Source organism: Nesoenas mayeri (assembly GCF_963082525.1).
Source record: "Nesoenas mayeri genome assembly, chromosome: 1".
NCBI classification, from domain to species: domain Eukaryota; kingdom Metazoa; phylum Chordata; class Aves; order Columbiformes; family Columbidae; genus Nesoenas; species Nesoenas mayeri.
Genome location: NC_137541.1, coordinates 198,176,901 through 198,202,851, shown reverse-complemented (window position 1 = coordinate 198,202,851; position 25,951 = coordinate 198,176,901). Strand labels below are relative to the sequence as shown.

Below are 25,951 nucleotides of genomic sequence, written 5' to 3'. Positions count from 1 at the left end.
CCCATTTCTGTTTCCCAAGAAAAAAAAAGCAACAAACAGCTTAAACTGATATGGCTGCTTTGCTTTTATTTCCAGTTAATGAAAGTCACATGGTGGTTCAAGCTCTGCGGCTTAACACCATGTCAAAGCTCACATTTGCAGACTGCGCACGATTTGATGCACTGGTTAAAGATGTATTTCCTGGCATTGACCTCAAAGATGTGGAGTATGCTGAGTTAACTACAGCTTTACAACAAGTCTTTGAAGAAGCAAACTTGGAAATTATAAGCACCCAGGTAAGCATCAACTACACCAACAAAACAATATGAGTTATTCTACATTAGAACTGATTAATATTAGATTAATTTGACTCGTTTCTGTTTACTTTTGAAATAAATATTTTATAAAATTAGAATGACTAATAGTTAGATTCTAATACATGTATATGAAAATAGAACTATGTTTGAAGCATGGTAGATCAGCTGTAATTGAAAGAAAAATAGTGCAAGGAAAATTAAAATGTGGACACATGACATACAGTGTTGTTCAAGCCACGTACAAACTCCAGTGAATGTTTTGGACAGTGAAAGAATTAAATATGTGAATATTTGGTTTTATCAAGCAGATCTGTGTCTCTTTTATATTCATTAGGGCTGGATGACGTTTTGTGATTAAAGGTTTGTTAACTTCTCAGTAAAAATATGCCCAAAGAGGGCTGGTATTTTTATATTAGTAATTTATTGAAACGCCTCTAACACGCAAAATAAGTTTTTTGATGATCTTTAGTATAATAATTTTAGTGCCTTCTGCAAATGCCTATTCTTTCAACAAATAGAATTATAGAAACAAAGTGACTGCATCCGAAATGAGATGGAAAACATTTAAAAAGAATGTGTTTGATTAAGCTTTACAACTTCACATAGCCATTTTCTCTTTTCTTATCTAGATCAAGAAGGCTTTGGAATTATACGAACAACTACGTCAAAGAATGGGTGTAGTTATTGTAGGTCCAAGTGGTGCAGGTAAATCAACTCTTTGGCGGATGTTAAAGACAGCTCTTGGTAAAATTGGCAAAGTAGTGAAGCAATACACTATGAATCCCAAAGCCATGCCCCGACATCAGTTGCTAGGCCATATTGACATGGACACCAGAGAATGGTCTGACGGTGTGCTTACAAACAGTGCTCGACAAGTGGTACGAGAACCCCGAGGTGAGTTTGGCAGGGAGTTAAACATCATTATGCTTAAATTACTGAAACAGTTTATCTTCAGTTACATTTGTATATTATGTTATTATTTGTGCATAAGGTAAGGAAAACTTTTGGTGATAGACATAGTCAAGAACACTGACATGTACTTTCTAAATTTTGTGATAAGAAAGCGAAAATAGACATGAGAAGATAAAGTATATAAGAAATATCTTTAAACAGTTTGTATTTAAGTTAGAGTGTTAAAATAGCAAAGGGTGATATTCTTCAAATATTTTTATTTGGTTTGGTATTTTATTTTTGTGTCTGGAAATAGATATTACTTCATGGATAATTTGTGATGGTGATATTGATCCTGAATGGATTGAATCTTTGAACTCTGTTTTGGATGACAACAGATTGTTGACTATGCCCAGTGGAGAAAGAATTCAGTTTGGCTCAAATGTCAACTTTATATTTGAAACTCATGACCTTAGCTGTGCCTCTCCTGCTACAATATCTCGGATGGGGATGATCTTTCTGAGGTAAGTCACAGAAGTATTACATACTATTTAAGTAAGCAGATATACCTACTTTTCTTTTATTGAAAGATTGTATAAAGTGGATAGAGTGATTTAATTACTTGCTTACGCTTAGGAAGCAAATCACTGAGGGAGTTTGCTTCAGGTTGTATGTCCCTTCTACACTGTCCTGTCATAATATTTTGGCTAATATACCTCAGACTTTTTGAAAGAGATGTGGTGGGTTCTTTGTGTGTGACCCAAAGAGAACCCAAGTATTGGTTAGAAATTCTTGTTGAAGTCTTTCCTTGAACTTTTCGTAGATGTTTTTTTTTGTTCACTTTGAACCAGTCTGTGAAGATGTGGATGCCTTGTATTTGTTTGAATCTTGTTTTGTTTTGCTTTGACTTAGTGATGAAGATACAGATCTTAATTCTCTGATAAAGTCTTGGCTAAGAAGTCAGCCAGATGAATGCAGACACAACCTTGAAAATTGGATTGGGGACTATTTTGAAAAGGCTTTAAACTGGGTTGTGAAGAAGGTTAGTAACTGAATTCTTAATCAATTTGCAGCTTCTGTTAAGCTTCTGTTAACATTTATCTAATTTAACATTGAAGAGATCATTCATATTAGTTTTTAAATTTCAAGCATAAAAATAACTCAGTGCTTTTTGATTGCTGTTTTCTTCATAAGATTTATACTACAGCCATTCTAATCGGTTTCCAAAAATGAATTTCTGCACTTAAAGTTTTGAAACATCTAATAGAATTTTAACTAGTAAAAGCCATATATTTCTATGAAAGTTAATACCTATCTTTAATTTCCTGTACTGTACATTTCTTTACTTTTTTTTCAAAGACCTGAAAGGTCTGAATGAAACTGAAAAATGAAGAAGTGAAGACATTGTTTTTCTAAATTTAAGTTATTGACTAGAACAAAAAAAAGTGCAAAAATTTGTGCACAGTGTAGACTGGAGTTTGTAATAGATTGGGGAGAAATGTAATGCTAGACACTTAAAAACACTGATAAAGGCATATCTAAAAAAGTAATCATTGTTCAGAATGGTAAATTTTCACAGCTCCCACTAATCTGGCGTGGATTTAAGGATATAACTTTAGCACTTTAGGATTCAGATCAAAACCTTAACTGAAAGATGTTTTAATAGGTGAAAGTTAATATGTAATAGCAGTATTACAAAAAGATAGTCCTAAACCTTGTGCATTATCTGGATTCTGTGATTCTGAGACATACATCAAGATAACTCTTCTGTATATGCTATATTTTCTTACGGAGTCTGGATGCTTCCCTACCTTTCTCCTTCTGAAGGAATTGTATTTGCATTGAACAAGTGGTTTATGTCGCACAAAACATTATTTAGGAGAAATCCTGTATTTAAATTTATTACGACTTGCAATTTACAGAATGACTGTGTGGTAGAAACCAGTTTAGTTGGAACTGTGATGAATGGACTGTCTCATCTTCATGGATGTACTGATCGTGGACAGTTTATTATTAACTTGTTACGGGGTCTTGGTGGCAATCTGAACATGAAATCACGACAAGAATTTGCAAAAGAGGTAATAATATTTTCCAGCAAGTTTATTAAGAAATTCTCAGTAGTATGAACAGTGACTTTCTGACTTCTAACAATGCAAATTTACAATAATAGAATATCTGTGCTCTAATTAGTTTGCAGTCTGTGCTGTCTATAGGGAAAAAGCTCAGAAGTAAAGGAATGTTTCATATGTCACTGATAATGCTGCAAAGTGCATTGAGTCCAGACAGCAATCTTGGTGCTGCACCAAGAGATACAGAATGGCCTCTGTCTGGACTGTTTTGTGCAAGGACCCACTATAGCAGACCATATGTGTGTGTGTATGTAATACAGATATAGATATAGATAGATATATTTTTTTTTTTATTCAGAATGATTGAAATAGTAGTGTGAGGGCTTTGTTACATCACACTGGGGAGGTATTCTGACAGCATTATTTTGAGGTTATGTATTGTATGTGCTGGGGTATGATTCTGGCTTTGTGTGGATACTTAAGGGCACAAGGACTAGGGAGTAGTGTTGAAAAACTGTGCTATACTGGTCCGTAGTGTCTACAGAAGATACTATCCCTGGAGATAGTTATCTCCACAATCACGCTTAGGTTTTCTGTTGGAGAGAATTCCTTCCAAAAAAAAGCCTGGAGCTATAGCATATATAGAGGACAGATGGCAAAGGTTTAGACTCAGCTTCTAGAATCAGCTATTGGTGCATATGAAGGAGTTATCTGGTTCTTATGACTATTATTATTACTATGTTTGTTACCTAATATGAAAAACATTTTTATAAAGCTTTGCTAAATAAAGGTTTTTTTAATGTTCTTTGTATTATGAAGAAGTAGTATGTGGAAGAGTAATATGTTACTGTTTAGTTAAGGACTTAATCATAAAACATATGCATAACATGATTGAATTTTCAAAGGCAGGCTTAAAATTATCAAGTCAAAGAATTGAGTATTTGATTTTACAGAAGTACTCTTTGAATATTGTTTAGTTTAACTTGAAATTGTAGATCTTGTCATTAGGAGTATGGGTTTAACACAAGTTCTATTTTTATTTGTTTTAAAGATCTTCAGTTGGGCACAAGAATCTCCACCAGATCCTAGGAGACCCCTGGACACATATTATGACACTGACACTGGACAGCTAATGCTGTATCAACTGAAAAAACCTGAAAATCTATCAGCTGATGACTTCAATAATCTCCAGACGCTTCCTGTCATCCAAACCCCTGACATGCAGAGAGGTTTAGATTACTTTAGACCCTGGCTAGACTTTAACAATAAGCAGCCATTTCTTCTTGTGGGTCCTGAAGGATGTGGAAAGGGGTAAAAAGTATTTCCTGTTTTAAGTGAAATATACTTCTAGCTATTTGACAAAGTTTGAAATATTTTGTTATAATGGTTTTATCATATGACTTTCTGCTGGAAAATCACTTGTTTAGGTTATTAATGAAACAAACCTGTATTGGCAAATAGGTAAATTCTTATTAAGGTCTCCAGGGAAAGTTTTATATGTCTTAAGACATCTGAGTAAGGTTTTTAAACATGGGAATGAGGCTTTTAGATATGAAACAGGACCTTTGGAAAACGTGTGCTATCATAGAGCGACAGCTGGAAGGCACATAAAGATTCTGGTCTCATCTCAAGCAGTACTAGATGCCCATGTGCAGGCAACTGGATTTACCTCATCCTGTTGCATATCTTAGGTTCCTTATTTAAATGGGTGACATCAATATAAACAAGGTATTTAGGTGAGGTATTTGTTTTGTGCAGCTTTATACTACACTGCTATTGAATTTCTTGAATGGAAAATACTACAATTATAAAGGCAAGAGTGTTTAATTCAGCAGAACTCATGGTTCACCTGTCACATTATGTAGTGTATGCATTTTAATTCAAAAATTATACGATAACTTTGGATACACGGTGTTTTAATGCATTTATGTATTACTTAGGCTTGTATGTATGTACACATTTTCTTTTTTAGGATGCTGCTTCATTATGCATTTTCTCAGCTCCGATCCACTCAGATTGCTACCATTCACTGCAGTGCACAAACTACCTCTCAACATCTTCTACAAAAATTGAGTCAAACTTGCATTGTAATCAGTACAAACACTGGGCGAGTATACAGACCAAAGGACTGTGAAAGGCTTGTTTTGTACTTAAAGGATATCAATCTACCCAAACCTGATAAATGGGGAACAAGCACTCTCGTGTCTTTTCTTCAGCAGGTGAAGACTTATTTCTGTTATTTATAAAGAGACTTAAGTATACTGGAAATAGTTTATTGTATATAGTAAATAACTACATTGAATATTTTCAGAGTTAACATCCTGGATCTGTATTGGCATTGTCAATGTTTTGTTTGTACTTTGACAGAATATGTGTCAGCCAGAAATGATACCATTTTTATTTGTCTTATATACATAAGTAAATCAAGATGGTGCTTTTCTCAATGAGTTATAATTCGGTAAGCATATGAATGCCAAGTAAATCATAAGGAGTAGTCAGTGTGGATTCACCCAGGGCAAGTCATGCTTGACCAACTTGATAAACTTCTGTGGTGATATTGCAGACCTGGTAGAGGAGGGGAGAGTAGTTGATATGGATATTTTGTATGAGACTCAAAAAGGCCAAGTGCCAGGTCCTGCACTTGGGCTACAACAACCTCACGCAGCGCTACAGGCTCGGGGAAGAGTGGCTGGAAAGCTGCCTGGCAGAGAGGGATCTGGGGGTGTTGATTGACAGCAGCTGAACATGAGCCAGCGTGTGCCCAGGTGTCCAAGAAGACCAACAGCATCCTGGCTTTTATCAGGAATAGTGTGGCCAGCAGGACCAGGGCGGTGATTGTGCCACTGTACTCAGTGCTGGTGAGACTGCACCTCAAATTCTGTTTTCAGTTATGTGTCACTCATCATAAGAAGGACATTGAGGTGCTGGAGAGAGTTCAGAGAAGGGCAATGAAGCTGGTGAGGGGTCTGGAGCACAAGCCTGGTGAGGAGCGGCTGAGGGAACTGGGGCCGTTTAGCCTGGAGAAAAGGAGGCTGAGGGGAGACCTTATCACTGTCTACAACTACCTGAAAGGAGGTTGTAGCATGGAGTGGGTTGGTCTCTTCTCCCAGGTAGCAAGTGATAGGACAAGCTGAAATGGCCTCAAGTTGCAGCAGGAGAGGTTTAGATTGGGTATTCAGAAAAATCTATTCACTGAAATGGTTGCCAGGCATTGGAACAGGCTGCCCAGGGAAGTGGTGGAGTCACCATCCCTGGAGGTGTTTAAAAGATGTGTAGATGTGGTGCTTAGGGATGTGGTTTAGTGGTGGACTGGGCAGTGTTAGGTTATTGGTTGGACTTTATGATCTTGAAGGTCTTTTCCAACTTAAATGATTCTATGATTCTATGATCATGATGTAGTCTATGTGGATTCCACTAAGGCTATTGATGCTGTCTCCCAAAAGATCCTCAGAGAAAAGCTGTTGTAGTACGGGCTGGAGAAGCAGATAGTGAGATGTGTTAAAAACTGGCTGAAGAACAACCAGGCCCAGAGGATCATGATCAGAGATATGGAGTCTAGTTGGAGGCCAGTACCTGTTTAACATCTTTAATGATCTGGATGGTGGGGCAGACTGCACTCAGCAGGTTTGCAGTTGACAGCAAACAGAAAGGAGGGTAGACCTCTGGCAATAAAGAGAACAGTAATAATGGTAGACTTCTCACTAATTTTTTTTGTTTTTGTAAGATACTCTGTTGTCTTTCTTTATATACAATATTTGTTTAATTCTTAAAGGTTCTTACTTATCAAGGATTTTATGATGAAAATCTGGAATGGGTTGGTTTAGAAAACATCCAAATTGTGGCTTCCATGTCTGCTGGAGGAACATTAGGACGACATAAACTCACCTCCCGATTTACTTCTATTGTTCGTCTCTGTGCAATTGAGTAAGTCTGTGGAAATTAATTTGACTCTCAGAACTCAGATTCAGCCTCTAGGCTGCTTGCTGCATTTAGTCTTTACGAACATGTAACTGTTCTAGTTTTTCATCTTTTCTAGCAGTTTGAGACCTTCTCTTTGCTTCCTCTTGGCCCTAGAAACCAGCTAAGGAGTAATCTGCAGCTCCCTGTCAACAGTGAAGTGTTTGAATAATTTTAATTAAAAAAACTAACAATGGTAGTCCATAATGATGACTTTTTTTTTTCTTTATAGCTATCCAGAAAGAGACCAACTGCAAACTATTTATAGTGCCTACTTGGAACCTGTACTACACAAAAACCTGAAAAATCACCCCGTTTGGGGTTCTTTACCAAAAATACATCAGCTAGCAGGATCTATGGTTCAAGTATATGAACAGGTATGGAATTCCATTTCTTATTTCAAGGAGATAGAGAATTCAGAGTTTAAAAAAAAAATTAGCTTGTGATATTAACAAGAGAATATACAGGTTTATCAGTATTAAAATCTAAGTTTATATCTTTTTCATAATTTAAATTTTAAAACTACTTGTTTGCAGAGAATCCTAGGTATTAGAGGGAAACTGAGTAAGTGGTAAGTGCTCTTGCCTTCACACAGATTTGTTGCATGATTTTGGGAAGCACCTTAACCCATCTGTACTTTCAGTTCTGATTGACAAAAGGTGGATAATAGTGTTTTCCTACTTACTGAATGAGGAGACAGCGTAATTTAAAGATTCTGATGTGCTCAGATGTTATGGATGCTATGATGAATATAGGAGAGAGATACAGTGGTGGAGTCCCTTATACACATCAAAGACTATCTTCTAAAATTTCATACAGTTAGAAGTAGATGTTTGGACACAACAGTTCATTTTATCATCCCACTTAAATTTTTTTGGACCTCTGTCTAGCAAAACACTTACTGGGGTAGATACCTTGGGGATGTAAGCACTTAGTGTAAGTTCCAAGATTGTCTGCATGTCCCCATCTAGACAGAACCATGGTATAAAACCAATCTTTGTGACTGGACTGCAGCTGTAAGTCACTCGCTGGCATGCACCAATTAGCAGGAGTTTCATATGACATTATCAAGGTATTCTCAGAAATCTAAGTTTAAATCTCATCACATGAGGACCAATTAACTGATGAAGGTAGATATTCTTTGAATTAAAGATAGAGTTGTAAATTCAAATATGGGGGAAGAGTTAGTATTTCTGTAAGTCTTTTGTAGTTGCTAAGTGTTACTGGTTCAGGTAGTTTTATATTAGACTTTCGTATTTCCTTTGCATTTTATACAATATTTGATATTGCTTAAAAAATAAACAGTCATAGGTGACATCACATATGCAGTTGTTGTTTGCATCAAAAATTACACAGAAGAAAGGTTCCAATTATGACAAAATCTCTTGTGCTCAGAAAGCAAAGTTTAAACAGTTCACCTCTGCCCTTTAAAAAAAAAAAACAGAGTGCATTAATAAAATATCTAAATATATAGTCCTGATAGAAAACTAATTTATCTAGTATTTTAGAAAAAATCTAAAGCTATGCTACCAAGGGCTTTACTTTTTAAAACCTCACTCCCCACCCCACCATTCTGTTCCTAGGTACGAGCGAAATTCACAGTGGATGATCACAGTCATTACCTTTTTACACCATGTATTCTTACTCAGTGGGTTCTTGGTTTATTCAGATATGATTTAGCAGGTGGTAAGTCTCTTTTTTCTTTTTTATTTACAAAGCAGTTCTAAAATAGTCTAAATAATTATTGATGTCAGTCTTGCTGTTGATTTCACATGCAACTTATTCTCCTGCGATACGCTTACTGAACAGTGAACTGTCTGTGCTTCAGTAGATGGAAAAAAAATGCCTAACAGTTAATTCTGTAACATATAGTAAACAGTGATGTTTTAAAATATGTGTGGGAGCTATTTATTGATTAAGGGAAATTATTAGGATGGGATTGCATTCTCTACTATGGGAACTTGGAAGTGTAGTCCCTACTGTCCACCATTTTTTTCTGTTTTTTTGGATGTGATGTGGTTTTTTTCTTGTCTTCTAAATTCCCAGAGGCTTGCCTGGTTGTATAAACTTAGTGAGGTGGCTGTTGAACTACAGCTGATACTGATCATCTATGACCCGGTTAACACTTTTTAATATATAGACACATCTAGAAAACTATTTTATCTATATAAAATTTCACACATATCTATATAATGGCCTAAATATCCTCACAATTTGAGAATGTCTAATAATTGAAGTCTAGTCTCAAAGTCCTTTCCTTAACTTTCGAAAAGATTAAATTTGGAAAGGTATTCAATTTTGTGCACTTTTCCAAATAGATAGCATAGGCTTCTTCCTAATATAGTTTTTCTCTTTGAAATTGCTATTGTTACGAGGTCATGAGCAATTATTTGTTATTGTGTTTGAGCTCTTAAATTAATTAAAGGGTTACAGAGAGGGCTGCTTTTAGAGTATAAAAGTGATAAGAATGTTATGCTCATATTGTTTTTATTTTCTGGGGTCATCAGATGGTATAAATGTGGCTTAAATTAGAGAAGCTACACTGACAGTCAATGAATGGGTAATCTCAGCCTGTTGAAGCACTCCATTGTTGTATCTGAAGGTGATATATGCATATGCTTTTTCAGGGATGAGCAATACAGCATGTCATTTACTCATCTCACCTTCTTTTGTGAAGAATACTGAAGCTTTGTATTCTGTAGTGGCATTTTATAATACCGACTGTTTTGGATATTGTTATTTTAGTATTTACTATAAGCCTTTCTCTTCCCCTTTAAAACAATCTCCTGGCTTTTTTTGTTTTCAATTCCTGGAATTTTGTCTTATAACTTTTACTTTGTGTGCAACTCCTTATTCATTTTCATTAGAATGCTGACGCTAAACTAGAGAACTTATTTTGATAGAATGTGTTTCCTTTTCTCTTGTAATGATCCATAAATTCATAATGTTTACTTTTTTCTCTTTTTTCTTCTTTACTGATGCTCTCCCGCTGGTATGTAATTTCACTTACTCATTTTCAATCTTATATTTTGAAATTGGAAATTTTAAAAATTTGAAGTTTATTCTAAATGTATGATGTTAAATCTTTCCTTCATTTTGTAGGATCATCGATACAAACCGTAGACTATGTGTTGGAAATTGTTGTGTATGAAGCACGTTGTTTGTTCCGTGACAAAATCGTTGGCTTGAAAGAACTCCATATGTTTGATAATATTTTGATGAAAGTGTTTCAAGGTGACTGGGGCTCAGATGTTCTGGACAATATGGCAGGTAAACCAGTTGTGGCATTCTGCACAAACTTGAAACATTTGTTCAGGAACTGCTCAGTCAAATCAGTCTGATCAAGTTGGATAGCTTATGAGCTGAGCACCTAAACTTTTGAATGTTTCCTTTGATTTTCACAGATGTCTTCTATGTAACTTGGGGAGTTTGTCGAGAGGCATTCATGACACCAGGACAGGCGCTGCCACCACATGGGAGGCCACTTGGCAGGCTGAACTCAACAGACCTGAAAGATATTATTCAAAAAGTGAGACAAGATTAAATAATATACACAGCAAAGATTCACAGCAATTATTCTAGATGGTTTTTGTAGGAAGTGACGTGTGAGCCCCAGGTTTAGTGTGGGATCTGCTACTTGTTTGAGGAGTCATCTTTTGTGTTTGGTCAGATGAGGGAAGGTTTGTGAAGCTGTGTGGCAGGCAGTAGGAAGTATCATGTAGCAAGGTTATTTTAATGAAAGGGCATCAGTCACATTTGCTGAGGCTTCACAACAGTTTGAGGAAAATTTTGAGAAATGTGCATATATATCTTTGTGTTGTGTTTGAGTACTAAAATATTTTATTAAATGTTTACTTTCTTAATTTGTAGTTTGCTAGTGTAATTTTTATTTGAAGAAATAAAAATGGATTGTTTGGAGATTTGGTATGCTTTTAAACAGTAAAGTACAAAAATGAGCATGCTGAGGAAATGCAAACATGTTAACTCTGCTGGATGACTGATTGTCAGAATGAGACCTTTGAGGTCTTATCCTTTTCCCTTATTAGTAGTGTTTGATGGTCTGCTCTTGTACAGAGGAAACTACTCCCTCTCCTTAATTGCCAACTTGTGACCAATAAACTATATGGACAATAATAGTGTTCACTATCTTCAGTAATCAGAGAGTTTAGGTTTTTCTCTGACTACGCAATTACATTTGGCTTCAGTGATGAAGTTTTATTAAGTATAGCAAGGCCAGAATTGAATCTTAGGGTCTATTCTAATGTGTGTTTCACTAGGAAATTCCATAATCTGCAAGTATGCAGCAATTAGCTGCCTAAAACACTCTTACAAGATATGCCAATATTAATTAATCTGTAGTCAGATACACAGCTCAGACTTTGTTTCGGTCCATTATTTAATTTTAATTAATTCAGTGGTAGATTTTTATTTCAATATATCAGATTTCTAGGGTATCCCAGTGTTTGGGGTAATGTGATCTGTTCATGATTGGTAAAGGGTATGTGAGGTATCTAAATTCTGTCACATAAATAATTTATTTGTAATGAATCTCAGTGTGGTTTCCGAAGTTTTCAAGCCTTTTTTTCTAAACTTTTAAATGCTGGATACTTTATCATCTTACTGCTTTTATTTATTATTAGTGAATGTATTTATGGTTTTTTTTTATTATTATTTTTAATTTTTTTATAGGGTATTATTCATTATGGACGAGACAAAAAGGAGGTAGAGATTTTACTGTTCCAAGAAGTCCTCAGTTATATGTCTAAAGTGGACAGAGTGCTGAGTTTTCCTGGAGGATCACTTCTGCTGGCAGGACGGAGTGGTGTAGGTCGTCGAACAGTTACCTCTTTAGTTAGTCATATGCATGGAGCTGTTCTGATTACTCCCAAAATTTCCAGAGGTTATGAGCTGAAGCAGTTCAAAAATGATCTTAAATATGTAAGTCACTCAGTGTCTTCCATTTTGTTGTGTTGTAGATGTGTATTAAAAAAGAAAAGAATATGGTAATTTTGAAGACCATAGACGTGTTGCGTGAAGAGATATTTTAAGAAAAGCAAAATGTCAGCATTCTAAATGAAACAATTACATTTTTAGAAGTTCTCAGTGTTAAGATGTTCATACTGTTCTTTATACTAATTTCCTGAAACTCTACTTTTTTTAATACCAGAGCTGTTCTTATGAGTATTCTGGATTTCATAAATTCTAAGTTTATGTGAATATTGGAAAGTTTTTTTCATGTATATCTTCTCATATTTGTATATATTTTCATATTCTTCCTCTACTATGGTACAGTTTAGATGCTGTGGTGAAAATATATATCTAATATATAATCAAATAAATATCAATCTTTTAGAAACAATACATATATTCCGTATACTGAGATGTAAATTTTTTCCCTGCTTCTAGGTGATGGAGCTTGCAGGCATTGAAGCACAACAGGTGGTATTGCTGCTCGAAGACTATCAGTTTGTTCATTCCACGTTCCTTGAGATGATCAACAGTTTACTCTCCTCAGGTGAGACAAGACCATAAAGATTATGGCATTACTTTTACCACACAGAGTTAGCTCAATGAGGCAGAATTTGATGCTGTTTTCTAACTATGTCCGTACCAGAAGCGTTAATTAGCTTTCTACACTGTTTCAGCTAGAGTGCTTGTACCCGAGAAACTGACTGGAAGTTCACTTAGCTGTCATTTAACTTATCCTACAGTACAGGTGCTTTTGGTTCCTCAAAGCTGCAAGTTAAGTAACTTAAGGAGTTATTTATAATAGTATAACAACAAAATATTAGTGTATTCTACTCTGCAGCTTCCCTTTTCTCATAAAATTCAAACTGAGAGGTGTCACATGTTTTACTAGATTGTATAGACTGTGTCCTTTACTTAAATGAACACCAGCAAAGCCCACTTTTCTGAAGATGAGATTATAAATAATAACAAATAAGAAGAGTGACTTTATTTTGTTATCTAGTTTTGTTGCTCGATTAGAGAGATCATTGAAGGACTGAGTCTAACTTACTAAATGTTTTTTGGAACTACAGTAGTTTAAGAGCTCAGATTTTCCTGTTGCAGGTGCAAATCTGAGACTCTTTGCAGTATCAGATTCTTGTCATCCAGTGTTAAACCTCTACATCAGAGGACCTTGATAACTAATCTCTTTCATTTTTCTGGTATATGACAAGTCTGGTTTGTTTTGGTTTGTACACAGTATTGGATGAGTTGTACACAGTGTTGGATGAGTTGTACACAGTAGATTTGAATGAGTTTTTGAAGTATGTTTCAGTAATATTAAAAAATAGGCTGTTTAATTTAAATTGAATCACTATAATTTGTTGTTTTCATGATATCATGAAAAGAATGGTGTACATGGGATGATACTCCTGAAAATATGGAGTGGAATATTGCTGTACTCAACTTCTTGCTACAGAGAGCTCAAGGGAATCATTCAAAGGAATATGAAGAATTATAGTGTATTTGATCTGACATTTTAAATTCGTTTTTTAAACAGGCGAAGTTCCTGGGCTATATAAAATAGAAGAATTAGAAGCATTGCTGTCTCCTCTGAAGGATCAAGCTTCACAAGATGGATTTACAGGACCGATTTTCAACTATTTCACATACCGTATGTGAACAGAATGATAAGCTATAATTTATTACAAGATTACAAAAGTGGTATAATAATGGAAAAAATTGTGTGTATTTTTAACTTTTGGATAGTTACTAAAAACCAGGGAGGAATAATGATGACGGTGTGATATTTGAAAGCAAAGAAACTTCAGCTTAAAATTTATTCCTCTATCTGAAGTTTTGTATCCATGAAAGTTCTACAAAACTGTTATGAAATCTGCTGTTGAAAGTAATTGGAAAGAAGGAAGCTTTTGTCCCCATAATTTTCTGGTTTATTTAGCTTTTATATCTAATAATAGAGTTTGCTTCCATTTGCTAATTAAAGCAACAAATCACTTTGGATTCTGAGTAGACATAAGCAAGTTTATAGATAGGTTTCTTAATTATTTGTGTTTCGTCCTTAGGTCAACAAGAAGACCAGATATTTTACAAATAAATAGAAGAATGTGACTGAAATAATTCAGATATTGATAGTCATACTCAATGGCCTTGGAACTATTTCTAAGTGGTTCTGTTGGTCTATATTGATTGGAATGAGAACTAGTGTTATCCACTTAAATACTGTCAGCTCTTCTAAATTAAGAAAATACACTGTAATATACATAATGAGAATCCATGATATTAAATGTATTTATTTAAGTTCTCTTTATAAACATTCCTGCCCTACTGTGCTGTGGTGTAATAGCATATTTTTTCAGAAATTACTTTGTGGTAAGTGTTTGAAGGACAGTAAATGATTTGTGCTTGCAATAAATCTACCATCATGTAGTCAGATTGGTATCTACTAAATACTTAATATGTTGCATTTTCCTAGGGATCCAACAAAATCTGCACATTGTCTTGATCATGGATCCTACCAATTTAAATTTCACAATAAACTGTGAAAGTAATCCAGCACTGTACAAGAAATGTCAGGTTTTGTGGATGGAAACCTGGTCAGAAAGCAGTATGAAAAAGGTAAATTGCATTAACTAAAAACTGTTACTTGTTTAAATTAGTATCATTGAAAATAACTGAGCTTTGGTGAATAATACCAAAATATTTTAAGTTGTGAAAGAATAATTGTCACTGTGCTTATTTAATCAATTTGTGCATACAAAGACAGAAAATTCAACAGAACAGTTAAATAATATTAGCATTGTTATTTTACCAGTAATATTATGTTTTGTTCTCTCTGTGGGCTGAATTGAACAAAATGCTGATTACTGTGATTCCGATCAAGCACAACATTTAGAACAAAATACAAATGCTAATGTAAACTATGCTGATGATATTTGCTGTTACTAGTATGCCTGAAAGCTAGTTTACCAATAAGTTTGCTATATATATATGAGCTGCTATAGCTCTAAGATTGCACTGTAAGCCTTATGTTATGCTTGAATCTTCGTTAAATGTTTTGCTTGATGAAAAGGAGTCAGTCTGTTCTTTCTGGGATCAAAGTCTGCTCATTTCAGGATGTTCACAGTGTAAGTTTGAGAAAGATATATATTATTTCTATATGTTAAGAGACTGCCAAATCCAGTACCCTGATAGGGGCAAGGCTGCCAGTAACTGGGCTTAAACATCCAGTCTGTCCAGTAGCCTTGGATATAGGATCTCCCCATTACGTCCTGCACAGACACATCCATATACATGTGCACACACAGACACACGCAGCTTAGTCTCATTCGATTCCTAGACCCCACAGTCTCTGAGGTAGTTGGCCTTGACCTTCTAGGCCCTCTGGCAGCCAACTCTTGTGCCTGCCTCATCAACCCATAGTAAGTCTTGTGCAATCTGAAATACTTTCACTGCATCCCATAATGTGTCCCAAGCCTCCTATTCAGTAACCCCTGCAGTCTGGTCTGTACTGGTGTCTCACATTGACTCACCATGATGGGTTTCATATCTGGACCATGGAGTTGGTCACTCTCCAGGAGCACCATGGGAGCAGCTGGCAAAGAGTGTCCATTTCTGCCTGGGTTACTGGGGCTTCTTCACCTGCCATTGTGTCTCAATTTCAAAGTCAGGTTGTACTGACAGTTATTCTTAGCAAAAATGTTTGGGACCACCTCCAGTTAAAATGTTTTTCAGAGTGTTTTCACTTTAACTTCAGTAGGGAGTCATTTGATAGTGGGTGGGGTTTTTTTGTTTGTTTGCATTTTTGTTTGGGTTTTTTTTGTTTGTTTTTAAGTGCAGTTTTATCATTTAGTCATATGCCAGAACTTTTGAAGATACTTTGTTTATTTTTGCCATTGTACTTAAGACTTCCTGATTTCCTGTTGAGTTGTGTATCTTTTTTACATCTTTGACATTTGTGTCATTGTAAGAGGCCTCTGAGAGTTAGTTGCTCTTTCTTACAGCCAGCAAAACCTCCTCTGATTGTGACAACAGGAAGCTATCAGTAAAAGCAAAGCCAGAATTAATGTTTTTAATGCTCTCAAAAATTCCTTAAATACCTTATTCTAAATAAAGCCCTCATATCCAGTCTTTTCAAATGAAAAACTAGATTAAAGGTTTTTTTTATTTAATTTAACTCAAATTTTCATTGCTCATAAATTTAATACAAAAAATCATGTTCATTTTTTTAGATACCTGAAATGCTTCTGTGTGATTCAGATGAACAAGAAAAGACTGGAAAAGCACATAAGGAACTTAAGAAAAAACATTCAGGTAAAATTTAAGGTGTACCTGTTAGTTATTATTGCTTATTATTAAACACTTACTCATTTCTAAGGAATAGTGTGGCCAGCAGGACTAGGACAGTGATTGTGCCACTGTACTCGGCACTGGTGAGGCTGCACCTCAAATCCTGTGTTCCGTTTTGGGCCCCTCATGATAAGAAAGACATTGAAATACTAGAGAGAGTTCAGAGGAGGTGACGAAGTTGGTGAGGGGCCTGGAGCACAAGTGTGATGAGGAGAGGTTGAGGGAACTTGGGGTGTTCAGCCTGGAGAAAAGAAGCTTGAGGGGAGACCTTATCACTGTCTACAACTACCTGAAAGGAGGTTGTAGCATGGAGGGTGTTGGTCTCTTCTCCCAAGTAGCAAGTGATAGGACAAGGGGAAATGACCTCAGGTTGCGCCAGGGGAGGTTTAGATTGGATATTAGGAAACATTTCTTCACAGAAAGGGTTGTCAGGCATTGGAACAGGCTGCCCAGGGAAGTGGTGGAGTCACCATCCCTGGAGGTATTTAAATAATGTGTAGATGATGTTTTTAGGGACATGGTTTAGTGCCAGAGTTAGGTTAATAGTTAGTCTTGATCTAGAGAGTCTCTTCCAACCAAAATGGTTCTGTGATTCTATGATCATTGTACTTAATCTATGCCTCAGTACTAAAAGCTTTCATTTATATGTAGATATATTTTAGCAATTTTTTATTTTGTAGGGTAATACCATTTGTTTTATAGTATCATTTAGCTTCCTTTGAGAAACTCTATTGAACAAAGTGAAGGACCTGGAATGTTCAGAAAGACCTTTTAGTCTGTCTGTCATCAGTGACAAGGAAGAAGACAAAAACACTTGGGCTTCCTTTCAAAGTTAATTGTTGTGGAAATAGATTTTCTTTCATGGTTAGCCGTCAGTAATCTGCAAATAATTTTGCCTGCTTTTCTGAACATCAATGAAATATTTTACAGGTTTGAAACAATTTTAGTATATTTCTTTTTGAGGAATATGTATTTGAAATATAATTATGTGTTTCTCTGAGAGTACTTTGAAAAAATTATATTCTTTGTGATATTTTGAATATCCTTAAATCATACCTCAAAAACCATATTCTGTTGCTCTTCCTTAGTTATTTTAATGTGAGATAAGAATGAGTATATTATTAACTTCGTAATAAATTATGTTGTACAGGTGATTCTGGTTTTCTGAAGTCATTTCTGGCAATCCATGAATCATGTAAAATGTATGGAGCAACACCTAGCAGGTATATGACATTCCTTCATACATACAGTACCATCAATAACAGTAAAAGAAGAGAGCTGATAAAAAGGCAGAATCACTTGCAGGTATGTATTTAAAATATTTTCATCATGCGACTTTTCCAAATACACTCACATTTGGAAATGCTTTCTGTATTGACGGGCTGTAGCTGCTGATGTGGTTGTGTGGGGTGTCCTCTGTTGACATAGGCTCATGCTGTGGTTTCACTAGAGGAGTGGTGTGAATTAATTCACCTCTCTGTTCAAATACCTCAAAGAGTGAGGAGTGCTTTCTAGTTTTTCGTCATTTTTTTCCTCAAGGATGTAGCAGATTGGGTATGTTTTCTTGGAAGAGTAAAAAGTACTTGAAAGCACTTTACATTTTTTCGCTCATATGTATTGGAATTATGTTACAAACAACCCATCATCCTTCCATCAATTTAAGTCTCACCTCTGCTTGTATAATTTTTCCCGATGTGGCTCCATATTCCATCCCTTTCTTTGTATCTCTAGATACAACCTCCTGTGTTGTGTGATACTTACATCCTTCTAGTTCAACAAGCTGTTCTCTTTAACCTTATGGTGCATTTGTGTAGCTTTGGCCAAGGTTCCCTTTGTTGTGCTTTTCCCTCATTTTGGGCTTTGTGATTGATTTCTAATTCCTTTTCCACACATCAAACCTTTACATAGTTGCAGACTAAATACAGTTTATCTCACAGATGTAGCTTTACCCCTGTTCTGTATGCATGATATGTTTATTTTTGAAACCCATTTGTTATCTTTCCAGTCATACCTCATTCCCTCCCCCTGCCAGAGTATTTCTGGAAAGATCTGTATCATTCTTTAGGACACATCACTTTAGTCTTTACTCTTCTCTCTTCCTTTTCAGCTCCTTTTCCCAGCGACTTTACCGCTTGCTGCTGTTCTGAAACCACGCTTGCAAAGCTCTGTTCCTTCTTAAAGCATCTGTCAAAACCAAATAGCTTTCTTCCCTTGTATTCTATACTGTTTTCATTCTGCCTGCCAATATTTTTCCATCACTATACTGAGCAATTTAAGAAGATTTACATTTATCATGATGGACATTGTGTTATTTTTTATTTAGAAAGTAGCTGTGGTTTGTTTGTGACAAACACTCATTTACTTGCTAAATGCTCTAGTTAAATAAGAGTAGTAATTTACATGAACATTAGAGATGTGTATCCTAAATCAAAACATCTTCCAGGTAGTTTTTTTTCCAAATATATCTTGAAATAATTCTATTATCAGTTTACCATGGAGTGAATAATTTAGAATGTGGGCATAAAGAAAATAGTTATTTTAAGCCTAATTGAGGCTTTATTTTATGTACATGTATGTTCTTTAGAGCATGTACAAATATGTAAAAATTATGTACAAATATGTAAAAAGAGAATCTAGTTAGTTTCAATTTGTTTAATTTTTGTAGATTTGCTTATAGAGGAGATATATGGAATCAGTATCAGTTAATTGAAATGCTGGTGAATTAAGAAGACAAAGATGTACTAGTCGCTGTTCATTAAAGATTTGTTATTTTGAGAATTTAGTTTTCAGCTTTCTGATGTAGTAATCGACCTTACAGTGACACATCTAAAAGTGACAAATCTCATTTTTGGGTTAAATAATGCTAAGAAAATGTAAATAATATCAAGAAAATGTGTAACATAAATTTTAAGATTAAGAATATTAGTCTACATCACTCTTAGTCTGTGCATACTATTTGTAACCAACCTTCATTTAAATCTTGAAGTTGAAAATTTGTTGCTAAGTAACTGTTTTTTATTAACTTTTATAGGCAGGTGTTTCAAAGCTGAATGAAGCTAAAGCCCTGGTAGATGAACTGAACAGAAAAGCTGCAGAACAAAGTATTTTACTCAAAACGAAGCAGGATGAGGCTGATGCTGCCCTTCAAGAAATTACATTATCTATGCAGGTGTAGTATAGAACCACATCAAAATTGGAAAAAAGAGATGTTTTTTCTGGTTTTGGTCTCCAGAACTGCCTGTGCTTTGTATTCTTTTCAAGGGTTACAAAGCCTGTTAATTTTACAATAATTTGCCTAAGCGAATGAGTGAGCCCTGAAGCTTGAAAAAATTTGCAACGGAACAGAGTATTATAAAACTTAAATCATATTTGTACTGATTAAGTAGGAAGAGGTCAGAGCAAATTGCACACCTGACTAGTATTTACTGCTGTAGCTTTAGTCTGAAAGTTTTCCAAGAATTTCATAAATCCAAACTGATCCATTTTATAATGTCTATTACAGATAGGAACTTTCAACAAAATACTGAGCAGTAGTAGTGTTTTAGGTAACAAATACCAAGACTTAAATTGTGGACTGTTGGAAAGTATGTATTGTGTGAGGTCCTGTCCTCTGATCTTAACCTCAGAGAAGGGCAAATAAAACCTCAGTGTTCATCACTCCTTGAATTTTTATCTTCAGCTCAGAGGTAGACCTTCTGTTCTTTGAGGACATAATTTTCTTTTGTAGTGTTTTCTCAGTTTAATGAAATAATTGTGCAGAAAATAGGTCTCTACACTGATACTTCCAGAATACATAAATGTGGAAAAGCCGTAACGAATGTGCTGTTACTGCACTGTTTGCTTGGTCACTGGCTTAGTCTGATGGGTCTGAAGCAACTTAAATAAAGAAGCTCAATGACAAAGACGTTCTCTGTGTGCAGTAGACACCTGCTTTTTCAAACCATTTGGTTCACAGTGCCTCAAAGTGAATTTCTTCCCATTTTTATAAGTCTACTTCTCTCAGCAATTTTTAATACTTTTAGCCTCTGTCTGCCTACTATACATGAATTTGAATAATGATGATTGGCTTGGAATGTTCACTGCTGGCGTCAAAGAATTTATTATGCCGTTTTTGCTGTTTCCTGTTTTAAATCTGTCTCTGCTCTTGTCCAGTAGAGTTACAGGTTGTGTGGGTAGCACATGTTACGCTGTAGGACAAAATCAAAGAACAGGCCAAAAGCTGTAAAACATGATGTGCCCACTGACATCAGAAAATTTACAGCAGAATTCTGATTATTTAGATTAGCATAAAGTGTAGGTGCCCTCTAACATTTTAATGTCACTTCAAATATTCTAGTTTATGTAAGAGAGAGAGCTCTAATACATACAGACTCTTTTAATCTTCTTTCGGAGCAAGGCTTTTGACCTACAACTGAGTTTTAAGGTTTTCTTATTCAGAGCTATCATTCAGTACGTGTACATCAGCATGGAATGTCTAAGCTAATTTTATGGAGTTAATGTTTTATGGATTTGAATGTAATCTTCAATGACATGCTGGTCTATAGCTTGGGTTAAATGTTCAGAAAGATTATTATTAATCTTAGGGTTTTCTCTGCTTATACACATCTGTTACCTGCTGCTGCAAGTTTGACAGTTGCTGGTTACAGTAATGTGTTATATACTGGAAAATATATAAAAATGTAAACTCTGGGCTTTGGTATCTTTTAGGTGAACTGAGCCTAGACTATTAGTCTTTTATTTTATGCATTTATCCTCAGTTGTTTGTTTTGTAACTGGTATTGAAAGTCCCTGTTTTGTTTGGGTTTTTTTTTGACTTCAGGGTATGTAAGCTCTTTTTTATTGTAATTTTATATATTAAGTATTTGTTGTTGTACTGAAGTGCTAGGAGTCCTGGAGATAGCTAATATCTACTGTCTGCTCTATGGTAGGCACAGTACAGAATCACAGAATCGACTGGGTTGGAAAAGACCTCGGAGATCATTGAGTCCAACCCTTGGTCCAACTCTAGTCTGTTTACTAGATCATGGCACTAAGTGCCATATCCAATCTCACTTTAAAAACCTCCGAGGACAGCGAGTCCATCACCTCCCTGGGCAGGCCATTCCAATGCCTGACCACTCTCTCTGTAAAGAATTTCTTCCTAATATCCAGCCTAAATTTCCCCTGGCAGAGTTTAAGTACAAATCCAGAAAAAAAAATGTAAAGCCGAACAGCTTATAATTTATGTGTAGGACATAAGATAACTATCCTTACAGGGTGCAAATTTACAAGTGAATAATATATTAATAGTTTTAGGCTAATAGGCTGTATTTCCAGCACAACTGCTGCTTTTGTGAACATTATACAAAAGGAGAATTTTGAAGGTGTCAAGAAAGAAATAGAAATGTAAGCAGCTACGAAGACAATGGCAGGAAGATATTACTTTCAAATGTAAAGAATGTTACAGAGCCTGTCACTGTTGTCCTTTTAGAGGAGGACTGACATCTTTATAAGGAATGGAAAATCAGGGGCAAGGAGAAAAAAGTATTAATGGTCCTAAAAAACAGAGTTACAGATCTTGACTGTGGTAATGAAAAGGAAGGAGACACAGCAAAAGCAAAAGATGCTTATTCCATATAATTTAGTTGCATAAATATAAGCTTCTGTATTTTTGAATCAACCTGTCTAGTATCAAATAGTTTCAGATATTTGATTGTAATTGGTATTATGCAAATTATATTGTAATCAAGACTAAAAGAACTGAGAGACCTAAAGGAGTAAAATCTGTGTAAATTTGAGAACTAATGGTATTGTTGGGTTTTTTCTATAGAATACTAGTGAGCAAAAAACAGAAATGGAAAAAATAAAACACCGGATAGCAGAAGAGGCTGCAGAAATCGAAGAAAGAAAAAGAAAAATTGAAGATGAACTAAAAGAGGTTCAGGTAAGAGCTGATAAGGAAAAGTAATATTTCACAGTCTGATTTTATTTTACTTACTCAAGTCCTGCCCTGGAAAATGGTTCTGGAAAATTTATCCCTGCATTTCTTAAATTTTGCTCTCAATTATTTTGATATTAAAATTTTATGGATTAGAAAACAGTATTCTGTTCACCCGATTTAGATTCTCATTTTGGCATTTGTGTTCTATGAAGTGTTAATTATGGGAAGAATTTTCAGGCCAATTTTACCTCCAGTTGCTGTTTCTATTCTGCCAAGGTCTACAGCTGGGTTCTGCAGATTTTATGGAAAGTTTTTCCATTACTAATATCTTACATAGATGAACTACATTACTCCTCTGTGGTGAAGCTGATAATGTCATAGGGCTTGGCACTATCACCTGAATGGAAATAGTTTAATGAGAGATTTCCAGTTACTACTAAATTCTGAAAACTGGATATCCTAATGGTACTTTAGAAAGCTGCTTTTTTCAGGAGACCTTACAGCTGTTAAGCATCAAGATTTTTGGGAAGTATATGTATTCAGTCATTGCTTTTATTCTCTATTTTTGATCCTATCAATTTTAAAATTGTACTGAAAAACAGGGAAAAGGTACAGCAGCTTATTTTTTTTCCTTTTAAATATCATAGATATCAAGGCATCATATCCTTGTATTGGAAGTGACATAGACCTACGGGATTAGGGTAAATCCCTTTCTGTGGTCTTTGATAAATATGAAGGATGTGCAAGGTCTGCACAGTCTTTAATGATAATCTTTAACTTTCTTCTGTTTTCTTATCATTTTGTTGCTGTGTTGATAAGGGTAAACACTGTCTGGATTAGTTTACTTGCTGAAAAAAGGAAGCTTTTGTGACCTGTGCTTCTACATACCTTTACAAAGATATCCTCAGGCATGCCTATAGATAGTAATTGGCATCATGATTTTATTAGAATGTACCTATATCCAATGATCTTTGAGGCAATGAAAGAGCAAATGGACATGATTGATACTGTTATCTATACAATGTGTATGAATTACAGTGCTGAATGAAAAGTTAGGGAATGTCAGGATTATAAAATGCTCTTTTGTATGGAAATACATTTATTATCACTTAATCAACACATGTCATTTTTTAATAACTTGTGCACATGAATATGCATCAATAGCAGTCGTTTAGGTAATAAAACATGTAAAAAGAACAAGAAATTGTATGAAAACTGAAATGCCAATATTCACTTTTTAATGTGTTTTTATGTTTTAAGCCACTGGTTAATGAAGCTAAATTAGCAGTTGGAAATATAAAGCCAGAGTCTTTGTCAGAAATCCGGTCACTACGGATGCCCCCTGACATAATCAGAGACATACTAGAAGGAGTTCTGCGGCTCATGGGGATTTTTGATACGTCATGGGTGAGCATGAAGAGGTGAGGTTTTTATTTAAGCTTTAAACTTAAACAGTAATCTAGACTATGAAAAACTTTCTATTATATACAGGAATAAAGTACATGCAGAATTCTCTGATTTCATAGGGAAATAACCTCTTTAACATTTTTTTCTTATTTATTTATTTATTTAATTCTTTTTACAGTTTCTTGGCCAAAAGAGGAGTGAGGGAGGACATAGCAACTTTTGATGCCCGTAATATTCCAAAAGAAATACGAGAGAGTGTTGAAGAACTTCTTTCTAAAAACAGAACATCTTTTGATCCAAAGGTAATTTCTAGTTCCATTACATAAAATGAGAAAAGAAAAAAGAGAAGAAGATGAAAAAAAGGGGAAAAAAAAATAAAAAAAGATTGTCTGATTTGCCAATGTGATTTTTAGAATGAATTTAAATTAGAGAAAAAGTGATGAATTCCATTTACAGAATTTGTCAGCATAAAGACAAAACTGTAGCAGACATTACTCTGTTGCATAGTGCCTCTAAGAGTTAAAATTTTGTTGGTGACTGGGGAGTGGTGGGATGAGAAGTCATTACAGAGCCAGGTTCTCAGAGATTTTGTCACTGGTATAAGTTAGAACTCAGATCAAGGAACTTTAACTGTTTTCTTCTGGCCTCCTTGTAGCAGTAAGAATCTTAATGGCGCACTTAATTAAAAGGAGGAGGACTAACTAATAATGATTAAATGTATGGGTGATATTTGAGAACTGATTTGGCAGTAGCTACAAAAAGGAATTCTCAAATACTAGTTCAGTATTTTTAAAAAGAAAGTTGTCTTTTCCTAAGAAGGAATACACTAATAAATTATGCATTAATTTAATACTTCATAATTTCAGTGAAGCTTCATAGTAGTAAAGATACCCATTATTTTTTACACAGATTGATGGCCTACAATATAATCTCTTAGTAATAATTTAAAAGATTAGTTCAGTAGAGGAGCTGGCTAATTGTCTTATTTAAGTTGATAACCAATAAATCTGCTGCAGTTATTTATCCTATATTTATCTCATCTGCATTATACTTCAAAGACTTTCTTGTAACTGTTACTGACTTTTTCAGAATGCAAAACGAGCCAGTGCTGCCGCCGCTCCATTAGCAGCTTGGGTGACCGCCAATGTCCAGTACTCCCATGTCCTGGAACGAATTCAGCCTTTGGAAAAAGAAAAAGCTGGCTTGGAAGCGTAAGTTAGACTCTGTTACAAAATAGGTGTTCTTGATTCCAATGATGGTGGGTGAAACTAAAGCCATCAAGGAGGAATTGAAGTTTATTAAAAATGAAAGCTATGAGAAACTGTACCTTATCGATAGGTAATAAGATGTTCGTGCTGAGATAGAAAGGGTGCAATATTTTGTTTTTCCGGGAACTTGTGCCTTAGATATTTTTTGACCAGTCATAATTTACCTGTCTCAACTGAAATGTGTCAGAGAGAAATGCAGATCACAGATATGCTTAAATGGATTCTGTCAGTGAAATCCATGCTATTTTATGAGCTGCGTAGTTCCTCTTTTTGCAGTCATGTAGCAAGCATAATCAATTTCTCCGTAGGATCAAAAAGATATGAAATGGTCTTATGACCATCCATAACCTGAGAAATCTATGCTCATTGTTTTGCCAGGTCTGTATTGGAAGAATTTGTTCTGATCATTAAGAAAACATTTGAATGAGGTCTTTGGTTTCCATTTTTAAAGCTATGTGATGAGAAGCAGTTAAAACTTTTATGGGTAAAACCAGATTTTTGCTAATATAAATCACAAGAAAGAGCTATCTCTGAACTATCTCTATGTAAAGACTTTCCTGTTACATTTACTTATTTTTTTTCCTTTGGATCCATAGTCTTAAAAAAAATGTTACATTTTTGTAGTAATCTCAAGAAAACTGAAGACAGAAAACGGAAGTTAGAAGGTCTTCTGAGCTCTGTTGGTCAAAAAGTATCGGAACTGAAAGATAAGTATGTTGGGTTTGTTTATTTCAGGATATAAATAAAAACATTGATGCTTTTATAGTATAAGTAAATGAAATTTATCTAACCAAATATAACTCCCTGCTCTGCAAGGTATTTACATCA

At 35.0% G+C, this 25,951-nt stretch overlaps 1 protein-coding gene across 1 annotated transcript in view; it reads left to right on the top strand.

Moving 5' to 3' along the window:
- DYNC2H1 (dynein cytoplasmic 2 heavy chain 1) overlaps nt 1-25,951 on the top strand; it is a 161,742-nt gene that overhangs the window by 34,321 nt on the left and 101,470 nt on the right. The window contains exons 37-60 of the mRNA XM_080338541.1: nt 76-275; nt 926-1,190; nt 1,504-1,711; nt 2,100-2,229; nt 3,110-3,265; nt 4,308-4,567; nt 5,229-5,475; nt 7,029-7,180; nt 7,446-7,590; nt 8,797-8,899; nt 10,316-10,483; nt 10,618-10,742; nt 11,903-12,151; nt 12,620-12,728; nt 13,722-13,835; nt 14,655-14,797; nt 16,411-16,492; nt 17,679-17,833; nt 19,560-19,697; nt 22,338-22,451; nt 23,709-23,869; nt 24,034-24,157; nt 24,945-25,066; nt 25,748-25,834. Of these exons, the coding sequence (XP_080194667.1) occupies nt 76-275; nt 926-1,190; nt 1,504-1,711; nt 2,100-2,229; nt 3,110-3,265; nt 4,308-4,567; nt 5,229-5,475; nt 7,029-7,180; nt 7,446-7,590; nt 8,797-8,899; nt 10,316-10,483; nt 10,618-10,742; nt 11,903-12,151; nt 12,620-12,728; nt 13,722-13,835; nt 14,655-14,797; nt 16,411-16,492; nt 17,679-17,833; nt 19,560-19,697; nt 22,338-22,451; nt 23,709-23,869; nt 24,034-24,157; nt 24,945-25,066; nt 25,748-25,834 (3,757 nt within the window). The remainder of the gene's footprint in view (nt 1-75; nt 276-925; nt 1,191-1,503; nt 1,712-2,099; nt 2,230-3,109; nt 3,266-4,307; nt 4,568-5,228; nt 5,476-7,028; nt 7,181-7,445; nt 7,591-8,796; nt 8,900-10,315; nt 10,484-10,617; nt 10,743-11,902; nt 12,152-12,619; nt 12,729-13,721; nt 13,836-14,654; nt 14,798-16,410; nt 16,493-17,678; nt 17,834-19,559; nt 19,698-22,337; nt 22,452-23,708; nt 23,870-24,033; nt 24,158-24,944; nt 25,067-25,747; nt 25,835-25,951) is intronic.